General features: G+C 41.4%; 1 protein-coding gene across 2 annotated transcripts in view; it reads right to left on the bottom strand.

Annotated features, from left to right (window-relative positions):
* Positions 1 to 12,442, bottom strand: part of Psmf1 (proteasome inhibitor subunit 1) — a 37,745-nt gene extending 25,303 nt beyond the window's left edge. Inside the window, exons 1-3 of one of the 2 annotated variants that reach the window (XM_010612912.2) lie at positions 12,270 to 12,442; positions 9,667 to 9,750; positions 6,023 to 6,166 (exon numbers count right to left, since the gene is read on the bottom strand). In XM_010612912.2, the coding sequence (XP_010611214.1) occupies positions 6,023 to 6,151 (129 nt within the window). In that variant the 5' untranslated portion in view covers positions 6,152 to 6,166; positions 9,667 to 9,750; positions 12,270 to 12,442. The remainder of the gene's footprint in view (positions 1 to 6,022; positions 6,167 to 9,666; positions 9,751 to 12,269) is intronic. The other variant, XM_010612910.2, reaches the window with a different exon arrangement.
* Positions 12,443 to 23,947: the final 11,505 nt, after the last annotated feature.

The following is a 23,947-nucleotide window of genomic DNA, read 5'->3' as shown; positions in this document are numbered from 1 at the left end:
CACACGTAGATGCAATTCTATACAGTAGGCTTGGAGGAAAAACTTAAGATTTGTAAACTATAAGAAAAAGGGAAATTGTTTACAAAGAACAATTGACATTCACACCAACTAGCAATGTGTGAGGGCTCCTACTGCTCCATGCAGTCTGCAACACTGCTATTATCCAGTCTTTTAACTCTTGCCAGCCTGATGGATCTAAAATGCGTCCTCTGTGATTGTGATGTTTTCTTTTCTCTTCCTTTTGAATAATTTTAAGACACTAAAGATTAAGACATATTTTTCAAAATTTTTCTATGTTTAAAAACAAATTGGGAAGCACAAGGAAAAAAAAGTGAAAACAGAAGTTAAAAAAATGGAAACAAAGCTTTTTTACATGGACAGGGGAAGGGGCATGGGGGGATAGGAAAAAAAGAAGTGGGAAGTATCGTGTACAGGCACGAATTTTCTATGATGAGTATTAGCATTGTGTATGTCTAAAATGTACCAATAAATGTTTTGCTATAAAAAAAAAATCCAGTTATTTCTTGGTGGGGGAAGCTTGCCTAAACAAGATCCACAAAAGAAAAAAAAAAATGCCACCTTTGAGACTATTCATAATGTAAAGCATATGTTCAAAGACAGAGGCTACAGACAAAGCTAATAGGCACAGGCTAGGAGAGTATTGGCCACACCTACCAATAAAAAAGTTAGTAATTGCCAAATAAAGCGAATGCCTAGAAAATGAACAATAAAATTTGGGAACCCAAAACACTGGCAAAAAGATAGGAATGAGCAAAAGAGAACATAATATTATATAAAGAAAACTTGTTCAACTTTACTAGCAACTAGAAAAGCACCCACTGAAATAATGAGACACTGGGTTACATCCATCAGACTGATAGTGCCATTTTCTACTTTTTGCTAGATGTTTGTGTGGGTACGGGGAGACCTTCAGGCACTGCTGGGGCATTCAATCTCATCCAGCTACTTTCAGGGGCAATCTTGCAGTATTTAGTACAACAGGGGAAGCCAAAACATCATGGTCCAGATTCCCTACTTTGGAAGAAATCCATGTACAAATATACGGGAGATATAACAAGGCATCTTCAGCACAGCCCTGAGTAGGGCAGCCAGAATACAGGCAAAATGTAAATATACTTATAGTAGATTGCTATATAGCAACCAGAATAAACAAACCAGATCTAATTGTAGCATTATGGACAAAAGTAAAAAAAAAAAAAAAAAAAATTTAAAGAAAAGTTAAAAAAATAGGTTTATAGTCAAGTACTATTTATGCAAAGAAGAAAAATTAAAAGCACACAGAATAATACTACATACTTTTTCACGAGTACTTATGTATGTTATTCAACATGAACTAGTCCAGGTGGAGTAGGGAGGTCTGTATTCATGAGAACACAGTGGGAAGGAGTGGGACCCGACATGAAAAACACTGGCAAAAGACAAAGGTAGCAAAGCAGGAATTTCCATGTGTCAAGGACAAAGGGAGGCCTGGAATTTAAAATTGCCATCTCTCTTCTTTGGTCACCTCAGTTATCAGGAATCCACTAAGAAAACTAAGGATGTTGCAAATGGCATGGTTTAAACCTGGCTGGATGGCAGTGGAATTCACAGGCCTGAAGCAGAAAAAGGAGTGGCAAAAAACAAAAGTGAAACTATCAAACCATTCTGCTAAGTGGGAAGAGAAACCATTCTTTTACCCCAAAGGATAAATTTTCTATGACATACTTAATGTGGTAGATTTACTTTGGAAACCAGGGATATGAGGATATTCATTATCTTTGTTCTGTCAAGGGCCTTTAATTTCTAATATATCCTTCATGTACAGCACAATCTACCAGGATTCTCTCTTGAAACATACATAATTTGGTCTGCTTATTACCCTATCACCTTTGGCCTCCAGAGTAAGGCATGTTTTTTGAGATCAGGTAAGGCTGATACCTTTCACTGTGGTGGGACTAATGTTCCCCAGACAACCAAGGTAGGACTGACAGGACAGCCCTAGTATTATCAGGCCAAATACAGCATTTGATTGCCTTCTGGGCCCTGAGATCAAATATCAAGAACTGCAGAAACCACTGTTGGAAAGCAGCCAAAGTGCATGGTCTTCCAGTGCAACATCCTCAGATGAAAACCCTAAGGCCTTAAAGGGGCTAAGACTTGCCCAAGAGTTAGGTGCAAAGCTAGGTTTGAAATTCAGAGCTCCTGGCCTACCATGTTATAGATGGAGAAGACTGTTGTCACTCAGGTCCACCGGACTGGCCCCAAAAAAGTAAAGATAATTTTCTTAGACAAAATCCTGAGGCTAGAATTATTCTTTAATGGGCATGAATTCACCCCAGTGCCTCTGAGCTAAAATGCACCTAAAGAAACTCCAACAGACCATTTTCTCTTTTTACAAATCCTTGGATTTCCTCAACAGAAAATTTTCTAACCTGTTTATGGCCACAGTTTAAGTCTCTACAGCACCTAAACCACTTGACACAGCTACATAGCTCTTAGAGCACTGGGGCTGTCCTCAAGAAGGAAATTCAAACGTTAATTTTTATTGAAGTCAACAGATACTACTCTTATCAACTTTTACACACATAATTCTGCTGTGTCAGTGTAGACAAAACAAAAGAGAACGCAGCCAAACCTAGTTTTCTATACAACTGTTCATGTATTATACAGTCAATTCTTGGGACCCTTATTTCCTTCTTATCACTCACAAGGGTAGGGAGCAAGAGGTGGCTGGAAGAATGCAAATATCCTCCAAGCTTGGAAAATACTTGGTTTCAGCTGAATCTGCTGGCCCCATGCTGCAAAACTAAACTCCCTCTTAAATAAACTAACAGGAAAGATGCCATTCCAAAGGTCTTTTACTGTGATCCACAGCAGACTCGCAGAAGTGAGAGCAACCTAAGCTCCAAAGCCTCTTCAGGAGAAAAGGCTGAGAGAAACCCAAATGCATCACACTCTAGTTTGTAATGCAAACATTTGTCCCCTCTGAGGTATGCAAGATTTAGCACTGAGGTGGACAGAAAGGCAGTGGACAACACCTTCCCAAACTCCTATTCCCCAGGCTCATTGATCTCCCCAAAGATGTCTGGAACTAGCATCATTTTCTGATCTACAGTAGCTGGGCAAGAAAGGGACACCATGAGCAGAAAGACCTTTGGAAATGTGTTCTTTCTTTTTTATTTACTTTTACAAATCAGCATTAAAAGGAGAATACAGTATATTCTTTCTGTACATTTCACTTGAAAATTTGAGGGTCTGCAAGCCAAGTTGTCTCAGCATTGCCCCAGCAGCCAAATTTTAGGTTTTTAATTACAGTGTTGGCACTTTGTGATAAATAAGTAGGTTTTGGGTTGCAGTTTGGGCACTGAGTATCTAAAAAGTTCGCCATCACTGGTCTAGAGTACTGACAAGAGGATGACACCAACTGGAAGGCACTGACTTATCTGAAATGATGTCCTCACCTGTCAAAGTGCCTCAGAAGTATTCACAGGATATGTGAAGATATGAGATGGCAGCAAGCCCACAGTGCTAACGTATGTCTCTGTAACAAGCTCCTAGTCCTGGGAGAGAGGAAGAAGGAGTTCTGACAGTGAAGCAGAGCAGAAATAGCTGGTTGATGCAAGGGACTGCCTTATTGATTATGCCCAAAGCAGACTGTGAAGAGTGCAGGTTGTAAAAGAGTTAACCCTACAAATGGCTTGTTTTGAGAAGGGAGTTTGGCCAAAGTCTATGTACCGAGGTCAAAGTAACTCTTATCCAAAATATTATTCCCACAATTAAAACCTTCTTAACTACAAGGACAAGGTTATTTGCTAACTACAACCCTATATTTTGTCTGTTCTGTTTCTAATTCTAAAATGCTTTGTCTTTTCCTTTACAGGCCTTGCCTACACTAGTAAAGTGTCCATAACAACTACATGTCCCCTCACATAGACCGTTTACCCTAATCTATGACTTCATCAATTAATAGCACTGGTTTGGACTGGCCAGGTTACTTGTTGCTAGTACTAGCCATCCTGGCTCTCTATTTCTCTGTCTATTTAATTCTGTCTTTGAGTTTTTCTTTAACTCTTGTGTCATAACACTGAGCAAGAGATCAGAACCCACTACAAGGGTCCCCTGTAAAAGGCTCCCACAGGATGAGAGTAAGGGGAGGGAGGAGGATGGCGGTGGGGGGCTAGTGGGCAAGGCAGATTTGTTCCATCTATAGGATGTGTCCAGTGGGGATGCTCCCAGGTTAAAATCAAGTTTTATTCTTCTTTCCAACCTATTACCACTTACACTATCCATACATCAGCTTTCCAGTAGAACTTTCTGGGAAAAATTGAAATAAAATAATTGGGGCAAGACAAAGTCATTAAACTGTATAAGTGAGCCATGCAAGGAAGCTTAAGGCTTTTACTCTAGGGATGGAGGGACTTGCAATGAATGGGAAATCTGAAACCTGGGAGTAGGGAGAGGGGGCTTTCTTCAGTTAGCCCCAATGTCTGAAATGCTGAAGAGCAAGGTATGAAGTACACTGTGAAAGAAAATCCAGGAAGAGGAATCTGGGAGGAGGAAATGGTTCCCGCTTCCATGGGTATGTGTGTAAGGCTAGCCATTTTCCCACCTTACCCCAATCTCAGTCCTAGAGCCCACACAAGAGATGAAGAATGAGTGTGGAGATGGGAATGGGGATGCTGAATGTGTGTCTGGGGTCCCAGGAAGATACCAGAGTTTTGGAAAGAAAAAAAAAAAATCAGAAAGCAATGATAGTTCTTATGCTCTGATTCCTGCTGATGGGTATAAAGTGTGAAAGGGGTATAGTGGTCCTAATCCTTAGTTTTATGGGACAGAAGGAATACAAATAATGACGAGGGGAAGGACAGATACCTGCTAAATGCTAAGAATGTATAAGGTGTGTTTGAGAAGGGGTTCTAAAGGCTGAGTCAGAAGAGGAAAATCAATAAGTTGGTGATGTACATCTGAGAAGCTAGAACAGGACTCATGGGTTTGGGAACTGAAGGGGTTAGAAATGCGAGGAAGTTTAAAAATCTCACTGCAAGCGGCAAGAGGTGGGGTGCCCCCCCCCCACTGCTAGTCTTGGTCCTGAAAGTTCTGGCACAGTGACCTTGAAGGGCAGGACTGAAGTACTGAGTGCCCAGGTGTATGTGGGGCGTTTGGCTGCAAGAGTACTGCCTCTGATGGAGCAGATGAGAATCAAAAGGAGCAGTAAGGGGGCCAGGCCCAGTTCTCCCAGGAAGCTGATGTGGTTAAGGGTCACAGGAAGGGACAGGGAAGATGGGAGAATACTACAGCAAAGAATTAGCAAGGTAGGCTGGACCCAGTAGTCCTGGGGATTTGTGGAGATGTAACAAGGCCAGTTCTTAAGAGGTAAAAACAGGCTGGTAGAGTGGGAAAGGCTGGCCAGCCAAGCGATGACAGACAGCTATGGGAAAGACTCTCACACCGGGGTCTTTATGTGGGGGTAATAGTTCCCTAGAGCCTGAGCTGGGGATGACAGTGGTGAGTGGACTTCACTGGGCCCTTCAGTAAAGGGTGAAGGATGCGTGGGCCTATGCTGAGGGGTGAAGATGGGACCTTGGACTGGGGCTGAGGCCAAAGCTCTCTCCTATACCGATGCTTAGGTATAAGTCTGGTGAAGACTAGGTTGGGTATAGGGAAGTACTGCTGACCACAGTCTCCTCAAACTCACTCTGTGGCTGTGTGGTCAAGGAGCTCTGAGGGGAGAGGGTGGGTTTCGCTGCCAAACCACACAATCTTGCCCCAGAGGCTGCAAGATTGTGCTGACACAGCGTTCAGTCCCAGGGTTTTGTTTACCAATCGGGCTATAACAGCTGTGTTGAGAAGGCCTCAGGGCAGGGCTGGGCCATTGGAGCTCCCTATTTAACACCTCCCCGTATCAGGAGCCCCAGGGCAGGGAAGGTCTTGAGGGTGAGGGGCGGAGATTAGGCCTCGGGCCATCTGATTCTGGGCAGAGGAGAGCTCCCACCCCATCACCCGGGCTGGCTCCGTGGCGTACCTGGTCGCCGGCACCCAAGCCGTAGTAGCCGTGTGTCACCACCTCCCAGTGCAGGAAGCAGACGAGCGCGTCTTGGGCGCAGGTGATCGCCGGTGCCGCAGAAGCGAAAAGTACCTCCAAGCCAGCCATGAGCGCTCGCGGCTTCTGTGGTCGGAAGAAAGTGTGGTGGGAAAATGAGCTGGCTCCGCCCTCGGAGTAACTAACTTCGCAGGACTCTACTGCAGGTTACGCGGGGACTTTACCCGCGGTCAAAATGGAGCAGCCCGAGGAGTGTGGCGGGCCACCGGAAGTACCTCCAAGCGCGGGCGCAGCTTAATTTTGCAGGCCGGGTTGGAAACAAGAGCTCGACCTTGAAAGGTTCTTAGAGAACCTGAAGGTTCCGATTCACTCATATATTGGTATTTTTTTTTCCCCTCATTGAGTTTATTGGCACATTTTAGGTATGCAGTACAGTTATATTCATTATTGGGATCTTATACCTTTACATGACAGGTCTTGGTTTTCATTTTTTCCCCTTGTCCCTGCCCTCCCTTCCCCTCCCCCTTTACAAACACTTCATTTCCATTTTTTCATTTTCTCATATTTTTTTCTTTTCCCTTATTAGCTTTCCTCTACCCTTCCAAGTTTCCCTACACCTTTAGCCCCTTTTCTTCCTATTAAACATTGTCAATTATATCATTAGGATCTTATGTACTATTATAGTTTATTCACACCAGAGAAACTATTCGGTATTTACACATGTGTGACTTAATTTCACTTAGGAGTGTATCATCAAAATGTATCCATTTTCCTATGAATGAATCTAATTTCTCATTCTTTATGGCTGAGGAGTATTCCATTTTATAGAAAAAAACACATATTTATCCAGCTTCCTACTGATGGGCAAATGGGCTGTTTCCAAGTTTTAGCTATAACAAACTGTGCCGCTATAAACATAGGTGTGCATATATCTCTGTGATATGATTCTTTTTCATAAACTGGTATTAATGGTAGTACCATTTCACAGATGAGGACACTGAGGTACAGAGGGATAATTTGAGCAAGATGATACAGCTAGCCAGTGAATGGCAGAGATGGTACAAAACCCAGTTGTCTAGCTCCTAAGACAGCATTAATTACGTGTTTATTGTGTGTTACATCCTGTGCCCAACCTTTACACCACCCTCTCAACAAATCCTAAAGGGTAGATCAAACGAAAGCAGAGTTGAAGCCACCCAAGAAGACAAAGCTTCTGATCAAATTTCAGGTGTGTATTTGTATATATCCTTTATGATTTTGAATACCTATTATTTATTTAACAAGTTTCTTGAAGTTCAAAAAACATTTTTTTTTATTTTTTGGTATTGGGGATCAAACTTGGGACCTTGCCCTTGTGAAGCAGGCGGGGGAACCACTGTGCTAAATCCCCAGCCCTTGAAGTTCAATTATTGTTTTTACTCAAATAAATTTAGTTTCTCTATCCTAGGCAGCACTATAGCCCATACCTCTCTCACTTGGATGCCAGGCAGTAGCCTGTGAGCTCCATCCTATCTGCCTATATCTGTTCTGCACCCTGCTACCGGAGAGATCCCGTTAGAACACAAGTCAGATCTCTTCCCTCCATTCCAAATCTTGCATGTTCCCAGTATCATAGACAGCTAAGTTAGTTAAAAAATATTATAAGGCAGTTAGGCAGTGCTGGGCCCTGGACACAGAAAACATTTGAGACACATTTGCTAAAAGGGTCAGGATTCAAAAAGAAGAAAGTACTACACCCACATACTTCCCTTAGAGATGAATAGAAATGATTGATATTCTAAATAGGTATCTCTCACCTTGGTCAGGAACCAAACCTCCCTAACCCATTCCTTCTGGAGAAATCTTTCCCCATTTGATTGCCATTTAATCAATATTACCTAAGTGACTTTACTTGTAATCTTATTGATTGATCATAGCTTTGTCCCATCTCATGATTTCCGATTGGATCAATATTACCTAAATGACAATACTTGTAATCTTATTAGTTGACTGTAGTTTGTTCCCACTTTGTACTTGCCTCACTTCATGGCTTTGCTCATGAAAACTCCTTTGAAAAGCAAGGTGGGCAGACATCCCACTTTCTGGTCCCCCTTCTCTCTCTCTTAGTTCTCTCAATAAGTTCTTCCTACTCTTTTTTTTTTGGTACTCAGGATTGAACTCAGGACCTTGCTCTTGCGAGGCAGGCGGCCGAACCGCTGAGCTAAAATCCCTGCCCAGTTCTTCCTACTCTTAACCTATGTTCTTAGAATTCATTATTCAATTTTAGAGAACAGGAATTGAGCATTTCTAACAGGTTGGGAGTTACAGTATTTCCCTTATTTGGATTACTTGGTGTCCAAGTAATTAGTTAAGCACACTCAACAGAAAAGTTCACTACATGGTGTGCAGTAATGGAACTATGGTCATTCTGCCCCTCCCATTGGTAGCTATCATTTCCCACTATCCTCTCATCTCCTGTAATCCTGACTGCAATGATCTCTCACCCACCTGCTTCTTCTCACTCACAGACATCTGATCTGACAGTAAAGCTAGATGGCTCCACCCTCAAAATATATTCTGAATTCACCCATTCCATACCACCTCCACTGCCTCCCCATTGTCTGATCCACCAGCATCTCATGCTTGGACTATTGCAGTGCCTTATTACCAATCTCCTTCTTTCACATATTCTGCTCTCCAGGCCTTTGGATGAATAGTTGTCTCAGTATTTTGTAGAGGATTGGTTGTAGGAGTCCCTCAAATTCCCCAATCATTGTTAGATTACTTGTGCTACTTAATACAATGTAAATGCTTTGTAAATATTTGCAATACTGTATCTGTAGGGACAGGAAGCCCTGTACATAGGGAAAAGATAGGATAAAGGCCTCATTGAGCTTTATTAAGATTAATAGGGAAACTTACTAAAAGCCATTTCTGCCTATACCACTAAAAGCAGATTCTGCCTTCACAGGTAGACTCTGCATTTAGGGCAATTAGAAAGACAAAGAAGTAAGAGAGAAGCTAGACTTGAGAGAAGCACCAGGTAATACAATTTACCACAAGAATTTAGCAGTTAGACACTGGGGAAGCCAGGGACTTGGAGGGCTGGCTCCCCTCACTCCCCTGACAAAATGCAAAGGATATAAGAGGCAGCATTCTAAGGACTATTATTTAATAAGTAGAACATGTACACAGATCTACATATATACAAATGTATGTTCACTTTAACATCAGTGTAGTATTGTACCCAATGCACACATGTACACACATCACTTTAATCATTAAGCTACCTCCCTATAAGCCCTTCCCCTTCACTTATTCATTACAAAGGGACAGGAGAAAACTGATAGAGTTTGTCTACCAGACAAAATGGCTCCAACAGTCCTACATTCTAAATTGGCTTCTGTTCCTGCTTAAAGAAATGAGCCACTTGGCAGGAGGGGGAAGTGAAACCTACCCCTTCTGGAGAAGCAAAACCTAACTTGTTATGCCACCCTGCTACCCATGTGATCCTCCCCTTGCAATCACCCAGCGTCCATTGCTCCACTCTCATAATACTTTCTCCACTGTTCCTCACTAGATAAACCTCACCCCAGTTAATCTTGCCCTCTCTCACCATTATTCGAGGCAGCCAGGCAGCTCCTTACCCAATAAAGTCTTGTCTCAGGTGCTCCTGTTTCAGCTCATTTTCTTCAGAAACCAAATGGCCAGAAGGAATGTAGGCAGACTTTCTAAGGTTAGAATCAAAGACAGTCAAGAAAACAAGGTCAGATGTGGACAAGTGCCCATGTGGGGGATGGGAAAAACACTAGTCCCCAACAGAAGGAGCCAAGTATAAGAGCTCCTGGGCTTTCAACTCTGAGGCTCCCTACTACTTTATGGTAGCTGTCTATCTTCTTTCTTCTCAATCTTTTTCCAAGTAAACTGGCTTCTGTTATACTAAACTTTGCCTTTACTGGCACCAGGTTTAAGATCACTGGAGCTGCATTTTCAGCAGAGCAGCAGCATGGTGTGTCACAGCATAGAGAGCTGTCCACCCCTGGATGTATCCTTTAGGAATGTACATATCCTTTAGGGACCAGTGACAAGAAAACTATTTTTTTTTCTGAATGTTTTCAGTTCACTGTGGCTTTAATCCATACATATGGAATCTGTGGAAAGCAAGGGCCAACTGTACTGATCTCTTTGCCTAGAGTGGTCTTTTTCCAAACATCTTCAAGGTTTGCTCCTTCCTTTTACGTAGTTCCTTACCTCACCTACCAGCTTCAGAAGAGGGATTCTTTTACTAACCCATCCAAAATAAGCTTTTCCACTCTTCATCCTCTAACCATGCTTTCTTTTCTGCAAATTATTCACATCACTTTATTTTTTAATTAATGACTGTGATCAGGGAGTAGGGCCTATGTCTGTCTTGTGTATAACTGTACCTGAATGCCATCTGGGCTCAATACACACTTGAAAGAAAGAATGAAAGAAAAATTGAATGAATGAATGAATCAATCAAGTCTTGGCCTATGCCCAACCTAATTGGGCTGTTTAAATCTTTACCACCATCCACTTTGTCAGCTGGCCCTTTGCCCCTCAAAACTCTATATTCCTAAGATTTTCCTATGGTGTCCAGATTCCCGAATCCCATCTGCAAAGACTATGTGAGAATGTCAGAGAAGAACTTCTGGAACACTGACTGCACTCCAGGAGATGCTAAAGCTGATGGTTATAGAGCATCTCTTGTGGCATAAAGCTATTTGTTTCCATCAAGAAGCCCTCCCTGTCTTCCCTGATTCTGCTTCCCTAGCTCTTTCTGCTCCTTATGTCCATGCCTAGTAATGGAAAAATCCCAGATTCATTCATTCCTTTAAAGAACCTCCATAGGTGAAGCTGCCATGCATGGTGTTGTAGGCTATGCACTGTGCACAAGTGTCCGCTCAGTGTCAGCCCCATTGCTAAATGGCTACTGCAAGTTAGGCCTAATGAGCAAGCCATAACCTTTGTCCTTGTGGAGCTGAATGTCTAGTAGTTTTTAAAAATCACAAACAAAGATAATAAAAACTGCCATGCTAAAGAAGCTCTTAGAGATCTACGCAAGCAGGAAGCATCTAAATCAGTCTGGGGGACAGGGAGAATTTTTGCAGGAAAAGAAGACTGATTACACAGAACTGTATGGTAGACTAAGAATAGGTTAAGAAACAAAATGTGTCCCAGTAAAAGGGAAGAGCAAGTGCAAAGCATGGTTGGAGATATGAAATTCAGCTCGCTCTGTATGATGGTTAAGTCAGCGCAGTTTCTTAGGGGGCCTTCTCTCCTCTCTTGGCCAATGTTAGTCACTCCATTAGTAGTATGCTAAGTGTCAGTGGGTGCCAAGGGTCAGGCATGCAGTAGTGAGAGCTATTAGCCCCCCATGGAAAGGATAATTTTATAATTGAAGTTTATTAGATTTGCTGGTTCACAATAATGAAAAGCAGACCAGCTTTTGATCAGTTTCATTACTACACTTCAGTTTTTTACGGATAATGCATCTTCTTGCTTCCTGCCCCTGAGAAGACAGCTACCCTTCATTCTTTCTATATCACTTTCTATGAGATTAGTCATGATGTTTATCTCACAGAACTTTGGTTCCTGGTTATACAGCATTGCTCTGTCTGAGCCAGTGCTGAGACAGGACTCCAGTGGCTTATTTGGGAGCTGATTCCAGGATAACTGGAAAGGCATGCAGCAGAGATGGAGGGTGTATGAGTAGGCCAGGCACAAGCATGAGCAGCTGGGGAATTCTGGGAGGCAGTGCAGGACGTGCTCAGATGTGTCCCAACTGAGCCCATGGGAACTAGGCTGATTTATTTTAACTCCCACGTTCATTTGTTACAGATCAGAGCTGCTTCTGGGGTCATGAAAAATCCTGAGCAGAGATGTAGAATTTAGAGAAAGCAGCTTGGTGCCTAAAAATGACAGCAGGGGGACGTAGGGTATTTCAGTGGCATTGGCTGTTTTCCTATCACTTCCACGCAAGAGTGGCCAGGCCTCAGACAGTCTTTGTCCCAGCAGCCAGCAAGGCAGAGGCATTGACACCTAGAAACTGAGAGAATGAGGTGAAATCCAACTCCAACACCATGCTGAGTCCCCTGAGAGCCAGGACTCTTCTGTGCCTTCTGAACCCTGGGGTCTTCCATGAATGGGAACAAATGAGAGGATGTTCAGGCGCTGGAAGACATCTGTATCTTGCCGAGGATGAATCCTGCACTTTTTGTGGACTTACCAACATCAGTGAGAGTCCTTTTCTGCCTGGTGAGGCCTGTGAGTGGCTGAGAGGGAAGCAGATGGCAGGTGCCTCCCTCGATGGACTCCCACTATCTGGGAAGAATAGATTCCATGTCAGAGATAAGGGCCCACGATGATGGAAATAACTTAAGGGTGGCTGCAGCCACCAATTTCTAGTTGCCAAGTGACAGCACTTGGGTGTTCCAAGCTCCTTGTCTCCCTGGAAACTGTTAAATGAGCCTGATAGACACTAAGGTGAAGTCATTCACCAATGGAATCTTCTTTGGCCTAACATCAGCGAAACCTCCTTACCTATTCCAGGAAGCCCTTCATAATTAATATCATTCTTTGTTTCTGCTAACTGGCAGCTAAGACTTTCCATTCCCTTTCCCCCAGAGTACCTAACATACTTGAAACCCAGATCAGATAATTTTTTAAAAATGAAATTTTAATGTATTCTTATTCATTTTTCAAAAGATTTTGTATTGTGGTAAAATGTACATAACTAACGTAAAGTTTATCATGTGAACCATTTTTAAGTGTGTAGTTCAATGGTACAAGGAAGACTCTTAGCATGCAAGCATCACCCTATCCACCTCCGTGCATCCTATCCAAACTTCACCCTATCCACCTCCTTGTCTCACTCTGCAAAACTGAAACTCTGTACAGTACTCATTAACCACTAACTCCCCACCCCCAACCCGTGAAAACCACCATTGTATTTTCTATCTCCATGAATTATTCTCTGTTTCGTGTATAAATGGAATCGTACAGTATTTGTTCTTTTGTGACTGCCTTATTTCATTTAGCATAACTTCTTCATGGTTCATCTATATTGTAGGATGTATCAGCATTCCTCTTCTTTTAAAGGCTGAATACTATTCCATTGTGTGCACGTTTCCCATTTTGTGCATTCATTCATCAAAAGACATGTGGGTTGCTTCTCAATTTCGGCCATTGTGGATAATGCTGCTAGCAACATGCCTGTACAAACTTCTCTTTTCAAGATCCTATTTCTATATTGGGGGGGTGTATACATAGAAGTAGAATTGCTGAGTCATATGACAATTCTTTTTAATTTTTTAAAGAACCACCATATTATTTTCCACAGAGGCTGTACTATTTTTCACTCCCATCAACAGTGCACAAGGGTTTCCATTTCTCCACCTGGCCAACACTTTTTTTTTTTAAAGTTTTGGTTTTTTTTTTAATGGTAGCCACCCTGATGGATATGAGGTATCTCGTTTTGGTTTTGATTTTCATTTCCCTAATGGTTAGTGATTTTGAGCAGCTTTTCATGTATTTATTGCCCATTTGTATATCTTCCTTGAAGAAATGTCTCTTCAAATCCTTTCCTCATTTTTAAATTGTTTCTTGGGCATATTTCTACATTCTGGGCATTATTCCTTTATCAGATATATTATTTGCAAAGATTTTCTCCCTTCCTATGCATTGGCCTTTTACTCTGTAGATAGTGTCTTTTGATGCACAAAAGCTCTTCATTTTATAAAGTCCATGCTCAATGGGCTGCCTGTGAAGAGCACAGTTTCCATGCTGTCCCAATGGCACCACAACTGGAGGCTCTCAGCAAACCACACTCACGCTGTTTAATCTTAATGGTCAACTTTATTGGCTTGAGTGACTCTTGGAAAGGAGAGTGGACCATGGGGTACTATATTCATCACTGAACTGATCCACTGATGTTCACAGCTGAATGTGCTGTCAAGGGGCGGGGCTAACTGGAGTAGGTGGGTCACTGGAGGTGACCCTTTGGTGGTATATCCCTCACTGGTGCTCCTCCCTTGTGCTTGTTTCTGGGCCACCATGAACAAAGCAGGATTGTACCACAATGCCCTTCTACCATGTTTCTGCCTTGGATCCAGCTGCCCATGGACTAAAACCTTTGAAATTGTGAGCCAAAGTAAGCTTCTCCTCCTTTAGGTTATGCATGTCATTTTGTCCCAGCAATGGGAAAGGTGACCAAAAACACACTCCTCATCACTGCTTGTTAAATCTCTTTCTTAAAGAGAGAACAGCATGTTTCCATGACTAACACATAAAAATGTACTCCTTTGTCCCTGGATTTTTCACTCAGCGTGTCTGCGATTCATCCACACTGTATCAGTCCCTTCCCTTTAATTTCTGAGTAATACTCTATTGTTTCACAGTCTGTATCACAGTGTATTCATTTCCTGACTGATAGACATGTGTGAGCTCTTTCTTGTCTTGAGTGATTATGAATCATACTGTTATGAACATTTACTTACAGAACATATGTTTTCATTAATCTTGCATAAATTCCCAGGAACAGGATTGCTGAGATGTTTATAAGAAATTGCTGAACAGATTTCTTTTTTTTTAAAATTGAGTTTATTGGTACATTTTAGGGATATAGTACAGTTACATTCATTACTGGGATCTTGTACCCTTCCATGACAGGTCTTGGTTCTCATTTTTTTCCCCTTGTCCCTGCCCTCCCTTCACCCCCCTACTCCCCTCCCCATTTATAAACACTTTATTTCCATGTTTTCATTTTCTCATATTTTTTTCTTCTCCCTTATTCCCTTTCCCCTACCCTTCCCACTTTCCCTACACCTTTAGCCCTTTTCTTCCTAATTCACATGGTCAATTATCTCATTAGGATTTTATGCACCATTATAGTTTTTCACATCAGAGAAACTATTCGGTATTTACACATGTGTGACTTATTTATTTCACTTAGGAGTATATCCTCAATATGTATCCATTTTCCTATGAATGAATGTAATTTCTCATTCTTTATGGCTGAGTAGTATTCTATTTATAGAAAAACCACACCTTCTTTATCAAGTTTCTAACTGATGGGCAAATGGGCTGTTTCCAAGTTTTAGCTATTACAAACTGTGCTGCTATAAACATGGGTGCGCATATATCACTGTGATATGATTCTTTTAATTCTTTTGCAAAGATACCCAGCAGAGGGATGGCTGGGTCAAATGGAACCTCTAGTCACAGCTCTTTGAGGTATCTCCATATTTATTTCCATAGTGGTTTCACCAGTCTGCACTTCCACCAACAATGGAGAAGGGTTTCCTTCTCCCCACAACCCCGTCAGCATTTGTTGTTGGTTGATTTCTTGATAGCAGCCATTCTTTGTGGGGTGAGGTGGAATCTCAGTGTTGTTTTCATCTGCATCTCTTGAATGACCAGTGATGTGGAACATTTTTTCATATATTTACTTGCTGCTTTTACTTCTTTGTCTGAGAAATGTCTGTTCATTTCAGATGCCCATTTTTTAATTGGGTCTTTATATTTGGGGAGGCTGATTGTTTTGAGTTCTTTATATATTCTAGATAATAGTCCTTTGTCTGAGGAGCACCTGGTAAAAACTTTTTCCCACATTGTAGTTGTCTCTTAGTTCTATTGATGGTTTCTTTTGCAGTGCAGAAGCTTTTTAATAAGATGAGATCCCAGTTGTTGATTCTTTCTGCTAGTTCCCGTGCTACTGAGGATCTGTTCATAAAGTCCTTTCCTATGCCCAATGTCTTCAAGAGTTCTGCCTAACTTATCTTCCTGAAAGTTTAGTGTTTCTGTTTTAATATTTAGATCTTTAATCCACTTGGATTTTAATTTAGTGTATGGCGAGAGATAATGGTATAGTTTTAATCTTTGGCAGGTTGAGATCCAGTTTTTCCAACACCATTTATTAAAGAGGCTATCTTTCCTCCAGTGAGGATGGTCAGCTCCATTGTCAAAGATGAGGTGGCTGAGTACATCTGGAGTTGTTTTTGTGTCTTCCAATCTGTTCCACTGATCCTCATGTCTGTTTCTTTGCCAGTACCATGCTGTTTTTATCACAATGGCTTTGTAGTAGTTTCAAATTGGGAATTGTTATACCTGCTGCCATGTGTCTGTTGCCTAGGATGGCTTTTGCTATTCTAGGTCTCTTATGGTTCCAGATGAATTTTTGGATTATTTATTTCTAGTTCTGTGAAATATAGTGTTGGAATTTCAATGGGTATTGCATTGAATCTGTATAGCAGTTTTGATAGTATGGCCATTTTCACTATGTTGATTCTTGCTACCCAGGCCCAGCGGATATCTTTCCATTTTCTTATATCCTTTTTAATCTCTTTTTTCAGAGTGCTGTAGCTTTCAGTGTAGAGGTCTTTTGCTTCTTTTGTTAGGTTGATTCCTAAATACTTCATTTTTGGGGGTGCTGTTGTGAAAGGAATTGTTTCCCTAATTTCTCTCAGTGAGTCTGTTATTTTGTGTACAAGAAAGCTACTGATTTTTGGGTGTTGACCTTGTATCCTGTTACTCTGCTAAAAGTGTCAGTTAAGTCTAGAAGTCTTTTGGTGGAGTTTTTTGGGTCTTCAATGTAGAGTATCACATTGTCACTGCTGAACAGATTTCCAAAATGGTTGTACCATTCCATTCGCACCAATGAATGAGAGCCCTAGTTGCTTCACATCATGTAGGAAAGGATCTAATGTGAAAAGTGCTGTGACAAAACCACAAAATGGTTAGAACATAAGGGTTAGGAAAAGCTGCCACCAGCTTTCAGAGTCTGGAAGTTTCAGGAACAGCAGGAAACCACCAGAGTCAGAGCTACTCTAGCCCTGTGGCAGAAGGCAGGAAAATCCTGCAAAGGCTGCTGCCAAATTGAATTCTGTACCAGGAGGTGCCCTTGCTTTCACTTTCCATTAGCCTCAGCCCCCAGAATACAGGCATACTTTGCCCCATGTGCATGATCTCCTTTAACTCCCGCTATAAGTCTCTAAGATGGAAACCATCATGATCCTCATTTTTAAGATGGGGAAAGCAAGGCACATGAAGGCTGTACAGCTGTGCCAGGTGAGCTACTTTGGGCCTGCGGGCTTCCCTCCTCTCCCCCACTGTGGCGCACCTGCAGCAGCACCACTGGGAGCTGAGTCCCAGGTCTGTTCAGTAAAGAGTGGGAAGTCCATGACTGAAGGACAGTGCTAAGGCCTCAGCTGGGAGGTAATAGAGGAAAAGGGTGGGGACAGATATGTCGAGGGCTAGGGACGCCCTTTCAACCACGGGGTGTGGGAGGGTCCATGCAGAGACGGCTGGTGCCACAAGAGGGCGCCTGGACCCACCCAAATGCCCACAAGAGAGGAGCAGGACCGAAGGCTATGTCGGTACCAGTCTTCACACCTCACACCTGGAAACACTACCTGTTTTTAGCTCTGGGCAATATTGCCCTCAGGGAAAGACAGTCCTCAGAGAAGGTAAGTCTGGGGGTTCAGGGGGCCTGACTCCGCAGCACATGCCTTGTGGTCCCCTCCCTGGAAGTGCGTGAGGAATAGGAGGGCTGGTTTCAGGATTACTACAGTAAGAATCAGGCATTGGTTACTAAGACCTTGTTAAAGATAGTTTTCAGAAAAAGGCTAAAATCATGACTTTTATACAGCTATGAAAATGACCACATTTTAAAGATTTTAAAGATTATTTAAACAGTGAGGGAACCATGCAGATTGTTTGAATGGTTCAAAGGGAAAGTAATAAAAGCATAAATTTGTGTGGATTAAAGGGATTGGATTATAAATAAAAACAAAGCTTGTTTTTCCACAAAGGGAAATGATTCTACCAGACAAGAAAAACATCAGGTATCAGTTAAGTGTAATTTATAATCAGTGTGAAATAGCTGAAAGAGGAGAAGCAGGGCCTGAAGGCCCCCAGCTTCTTGTCCTGAGCTTGTCTACCCTTCTCAGCTTTTTGGGTCTCAATTTTCTCCTTTGTGAAATGGGATTACTAATTGTACTGTCTCCTAGGGCTGCTGGGAAGATGAAACGAGACATTAGAGGAGTGCTGTACCCTCTTGTTAGGGCTGCGTCTCATCCTGCTCATTACCAGAGTCACCAGGTCTGGCGTGTGCTACCTCACAGCATCCCCCCCACGACCCGGAACGAAAGAGGCTGCGAGTAGGGAACCCAGTCACAACGGCGGTGACACTTAACCAAGGCCACCCTGAACAACACAAGCAGAGCTAAATTCCAGGTCTGTCCAGTGTCACAAGCCACGTGAGTTTGTTGAACGCCCCCCGTGTGACCTTGATGGGTCTCCTCCCTGGCTGGGCCTCCTGCCAGTCTCTCCAGCAGTGGCTCAGCTGACCCCCTAAATGCCATCTCCTTTTGTTCCCACCACTCCACGGGGCACTTCACAACTGCCGAGCTGGCTGGGAAAGAACAACTCTGGGAATGGCATGACGGCAGGTGGCATGGGTGTGGCAGGTCAGAGCCATTGGCTTGCAGGGATTTGGCAGGGATTAGGCCAGCCTGCAGCACACTAACCTCAGCCTGTGCAGAACCACCATAGTTTCCACCTTGCTTACTTGGCCTGTTGGAAAGGACCACCCCTGGCTGGACTTTAACAAGAGAAAAGGAAAAGACATTTCCCAGTTGCTGGGTCAGACCCCAAGCTGATGATGAAGATGGGCAAGATGGGGCAGAGGCCGGCTTTCTGCATCAGTATTTTCCCTGCCATGTCTGTGGCCCAGCTGTTATCCTACACACAGCCATCATCTCAGAGCATCCCTGTGTCAATTCAGCGGCAAGGCCCATCCTCTCGCTTTGGCTCAGGGCCTCCGATGCACTCAGCTTCATGCCAAACCCTTTAGTGGTCCAAAGGAGGAGCCCTCATCTTCACAGAGATTTGTTTTACAAAGGAGGGGCAACACAAAGTAGTTTGGCTAAAGAAGCAACTTATTGGTTTGTGTAATAAAATTGTCCTAAGGAAAAAAAGCAAAGTAGGAAGGGAACAGGTGGGTTGGGGCTGAGGCAGCCACATTTTAATGGGGTAGGCCAGAGAAGGCCTCCCTGACAAGGGATATTTGAGCAAGGACCTGAAGATAGTGAGGGATGGAGTCAGGCGATGTCCCACACAGAGAGAATAGCAAGCACAAAAGCCCTGAGGTAGAAGTATGCCTGGTATGTGTGTCCAGAACTCACAGATGGAGGCAAGAGGTGGAAGGTGAGAGCAGAGGAGTAAAAGAGAAACCAAATTTTAGCAGGGCCTTGTAGGTAAGGGGAAGGAATAGAAAAATAATCTCAGCACTCATGGCTGCTGAGGAAGGAGGATTGTAAGTTCCAGCCCCAGCCTGGGTAATTTAGTGACTTAGCAAGATACTGTCTCAAAATAAAAAAGTAATAAACAAAAATAACTGGGGGTGTAGTGCAGTGAAAAGGCCCTGTGTTCAGTCCCCAGTACTGAAAAAGAAAGAGAGAAATAGAGAAAGAAAGAAAGAAAAATAAAGAAGGAAAGATTTTTTTTTAAAGACAGCACTTTGTCCGTTGGCCTGACTGCAGGTTCCGCTTCCTACAGGGTTGATGGGGTCCAAGCTTATTATAGGAAGCAGCAGTTGTGGAGAGGGATGAAACAAGGACTAAACCTTTCCAACCTGACCCTCTGCAGCCTCAGGAGGGAGCCAGAATAGGAAGTCATGGTCTCTACTCCACATCACAACTGATAAGAACATTGTAGCCAGTGACAGCTCCTGGCAGGCAAACACTCCCTCCACAGCCACCTAAAGCCCAGGTAACTGGGCTGGACATGAGCAGTCTCATTGCTACTTCTGCCAACCAAGAGGTCTCTGGGTAGAAAGGGCATACTCTGTAGCAGCAGTGCTTAGTCCTGGCCCCAGCCAGAGTTCACAGCTTCACAGAAGAGAGTATGTGGTAGGCTCTGGGGAAATCTAAAACACTGAGAAAGACTAGGAAATATGGGCCAATCACTTCAACTTAAATATGAGAAAACTGAGGCAGAGAAAGCAGTAACAATGCACTAAGGCTCATTTAATGAGAGCATAAAATTTGGGATTTGAATTCAGAACTTTTGATACTTAGCCTGGTGCAGTGGTGCATACATATAATCTCAGCTACTGAAGAGGCTGAGGCAGGAGGATCATAAGTTCCAGCTCGGCCTGGGCAATCATCAAGACCTTCTCTCAAAAGCATAAAAATGAAAAGGAAAGGGGATGAAGTTCAGTGGTACAGCACTTGCCTAGCATGCTTAGGGCCCTGGGCTCAATACCCAGTAATGTGAAAAAAATTTTTTTGATTTCTAAAGCCTGTGCCTCTATCTCTGCTCTAATGGGACAGAAGATCCCAGTGAACGTACCAGTACTAGAATCAATTCTGTATTTTCTCTATCATTGTTGGCTATGTGACTTTGGGCAAGTTACTTTACCTCTCTTGGCTTCAGACTTCTCATTTTTAAAATAGAGATAATAAAAAAATAATATCCATCTCACAGGGTTGTGGTTGTAAATTAAATAAGGGAATATCAACAAAAGTGTTGATATCAGTGAAAATGGCAGAGTCTTACTTTTGAAAATTCTCTTCCATAAAAGCAATTAGAAAACTGATAACAATGGTCAAATCAACTTTTTCAGACACTTGAGATTAATCAAAAGCTTGTGACAGATGAGGGGTCATTTGTTCAAAAAAAGTCTTAGTTACAGTGATGACCTTTTTGGCATTCTTACTTGCCCTATTCATGTCTTCCTCTTTTCAGCTCTGTTGTAGCTTTGGAAATCAGCAGCCCATGCTCATGGTAAAAATTTGCAGCCTGGCAGCTACTAGAGAACACAGGACAGGACTGAAAATCTTTCAAAGCCACACTTCCTGAAAATTGTCACTATTTGGCCTATCTGATGGTTGCTAGGAAGTTCACACTTGCAAAACTATCTATTTTACCTGACTCAAAGCTTACCCATAATAAAAAGCCTTTTTTTCCTTTTTTTTTTTTTACTAGGGGGCATTTTCAAAAACATTTAGAGGCCATTGTTTAATTTCGGGACTGCTTTGGTAGACAGATTACATTTGGAGAAAGCAATAGACTAACCAAAAGCTTATTAACACCAGCTCACTGCTGGAACAAGGCAAATTGGAGCAGGCAGAAAGTAGGCAAACTTGAAGTAGGTCAGTTGAGATAATATTCACTCTGGAGAACAGACAAAGTGAAAAAAAAAAAAAAGAACAAAACCTCAAAGACCTATGAAATATCATTTCCTGGAAAGTAGGAAAGTATTTCCTTCAAAATATTTGAAGAAATAATTTATTTAAAACCTTAATATACACACCCAAGCAGCTCAACAAACTCTAAGTAGGATAAACTCATAGATCCACATATGGACACTTCATAATCAAGCTGCTGAAAGTCATAGACAAGGAAAAAATCTTGAAGACAGGAAGAAAGAAATGACTCATCTGGTACAACAGATGAGTCAATAAGATTAACAGCTGATTTCTCATTAGAAACTGTGGTGGCCAGAAGGCAGTGGGATGCATATTCAAAGTACTGAAAGAAAGACTATCAAGAAGGAACTCTACCTCCAGATGAGCTATCCTTAAAAATGAGCGAGAAATTAAGGCTTTCCCAGATATACAAATGTGGAGATTTGTTGTTAGCAAACTTGCCCTTTAAGAACTACTAAAGAGAATTCCTCAGGCTGAAATGAATGAAAATCAGACAACTCAAACCTACATGCAGAAATAACTGCAATAAATATATACATAATAAATACTTGTAGTATAAATATACTTTTGTTTTTTTTTCTTTTATTTGACTTAGAGAACCATCTAAAGAAGTAATTACATGGTACATGCTGAAATGCCAGCTACTCAGGAGAGTGAGGCAGGAAGATTGCTGGTTCAAAGACAACATAGAAAATTAGTGAGACTCTGTCTAAAACAAATAAAATAGGCTGGAGATGTAGCTTAATGGTAGAGCCTTTCTGGGTTCACTCCCCAATACTAAAAAAACCCCATAATTATAAATCTGCATAGATGGTCATAAATCTATAAAAATATACTTTGTATGACAACACCAACACAAAAGAAATAAAGGCACACAGATTGAAAATGAAGATGTAAAAGTATTTTTATTTACAGAAAACACAGTAGTGATCTTGTAGATAATCCTAAGTATCACATCTACACAGACACACACACATGCACACACACACACACACACACACACACACAGAGTGAATCAAAGAGTTCATCAAGATTGCAGGATACAAGATCAACATGAAAAATTCAATTACATCTCTGAACACTGAAAATTAAATACAGAACCAATTCTATTTATAATAATATCAAAAAGAATAAAATGCTTAACAGTAAATTGAGCAAAATGAGTATAAGATTTGCATACTGAAAATGACAAGACATTGCAAGAAATTAAAGATCTAAATAAATGGGAATATATCTGTATTTTTGGACTGGTAGATGTAATATTGAGAATATTCCAAAAATTGATCTATGAATTTAAAAAGCAACTCCTATCAAAATTTAAGCTGACAACTTTGCAGATACAAATAAGCTGGTCCTAAAATTCAAGTGGAAATACAAGGGACTCAGAATAGTCAAAATAATCTTAAAAATAAAGACAATTTTAGAGAAGTCATAAGACTATATTTCAGAGTTTACTGCAAAGCTACAGTAATCAAGACTGTGTGGTACTGACCCAAGAATAGATAGAATCCAGAAATAAATCTGTACATTTATGGGCAATCAATTCTATTTTTTTTAGCACCAGGGATCAAACTCAGGATCTTGTGCTTGCAAGGCAAGTTCCAGTGCCACTGAGCTAAATCCCTGACCCTTGGGTAATCAACTTTTGACAAGATAATTCAGTGGAGGAAAAAAATAAGCTGTTCAAAATGGTACTGGGAAAACTGTGCAAAGACTGAAGTAGATTCCAATTTCAACCTATATATCATGTAACATATATTAGTCATTTATATTAACCAAAATGGATCAAAGTCTTAAATCTAAGATCTAATGCTATAAAACTCTTAGAATAAAACTCAGGGGTAAAGTTTTTATTACCTGGTTTCTTTGATATGACATGTAAAGCACAAAGCAACTGAAGAAAGTAAAAAAATTTTAAAAATCAAAGTATACTATCAAAAACTAAAAATACAACACAAAGAAATGGAGAGAATATTTCAAATCATACCGTGGGTAAAAGTCTAATATCTAGAATATATACAGAGTACTTACAACTCAACAATAAAAAGGTAACACAATTTAAAAGTTGACAAAGGATATGAGTAGATATTTCTCCAAAGGAGATGTACAGTTGGCCAATATATTTATAAAAAGATGCTCAATATCATTAGTTATTGTGGAAATGCAAATCAAAACCACAATAAGACACCTCTTCATAGCCAAGAGGATGGATATAATAAAAAAGAAAGACATAGAAACATTTTAGTTGAGGATGTGGTCAAGTGGGAACTCTTGTATGTTGCTAGTAGAAATGTAAAATGATACAGCCCCTTTGGAATATGATTTGGTAATTCCTCAAAAAATTAAATAGAGTTACCATCTCACCCATGATTTTAATCCTAGATATATACTCAAGAAAATTGAAAACATATATTCATACAAAAACATGCATACAAGTGTTCTTACTAGAATTACGCATAGTAACCAAAAAGTGGAAGCAACACAAATGTCATCAATGATAAATAGATAAGCAAAAATAGGCTATATTATACAATAAAATATTACTCAGGCACCAAAATGAATGAAATGCTGATGTGTGTTACAGCATGGATGGGCCTTGAAAGCTAGCTAAATTAAAGAAGCCTGACTGAAAAGCCACGTATTGTATGATTCTATTTATATAAAAGGTCAAGTATAGTTAGAGCCCTAGAAAATG

This window comes from Fukomys damarensis, unplaced genomic scaffold (genome assembly GCF_012274545.1).
Source record: "Fukomys damarensis isolate Sample0158 unplaced genomic scaffold, DMR_v1.0_HiC HiC_scaffold_22, whole genome shotgun sequence".
Taxonomy (NCBI): domain Eukaryota; kingdom Metazoa; phylum Chordata; class Mammalia; order Rodentia; family Bathyergidae; genus Fukomys; species Fukomys damarensis.
Note: the sequence above shows the minus strand (reverse complement) of the source record. Positions and strands in the feature narration are given on the sequence as shown.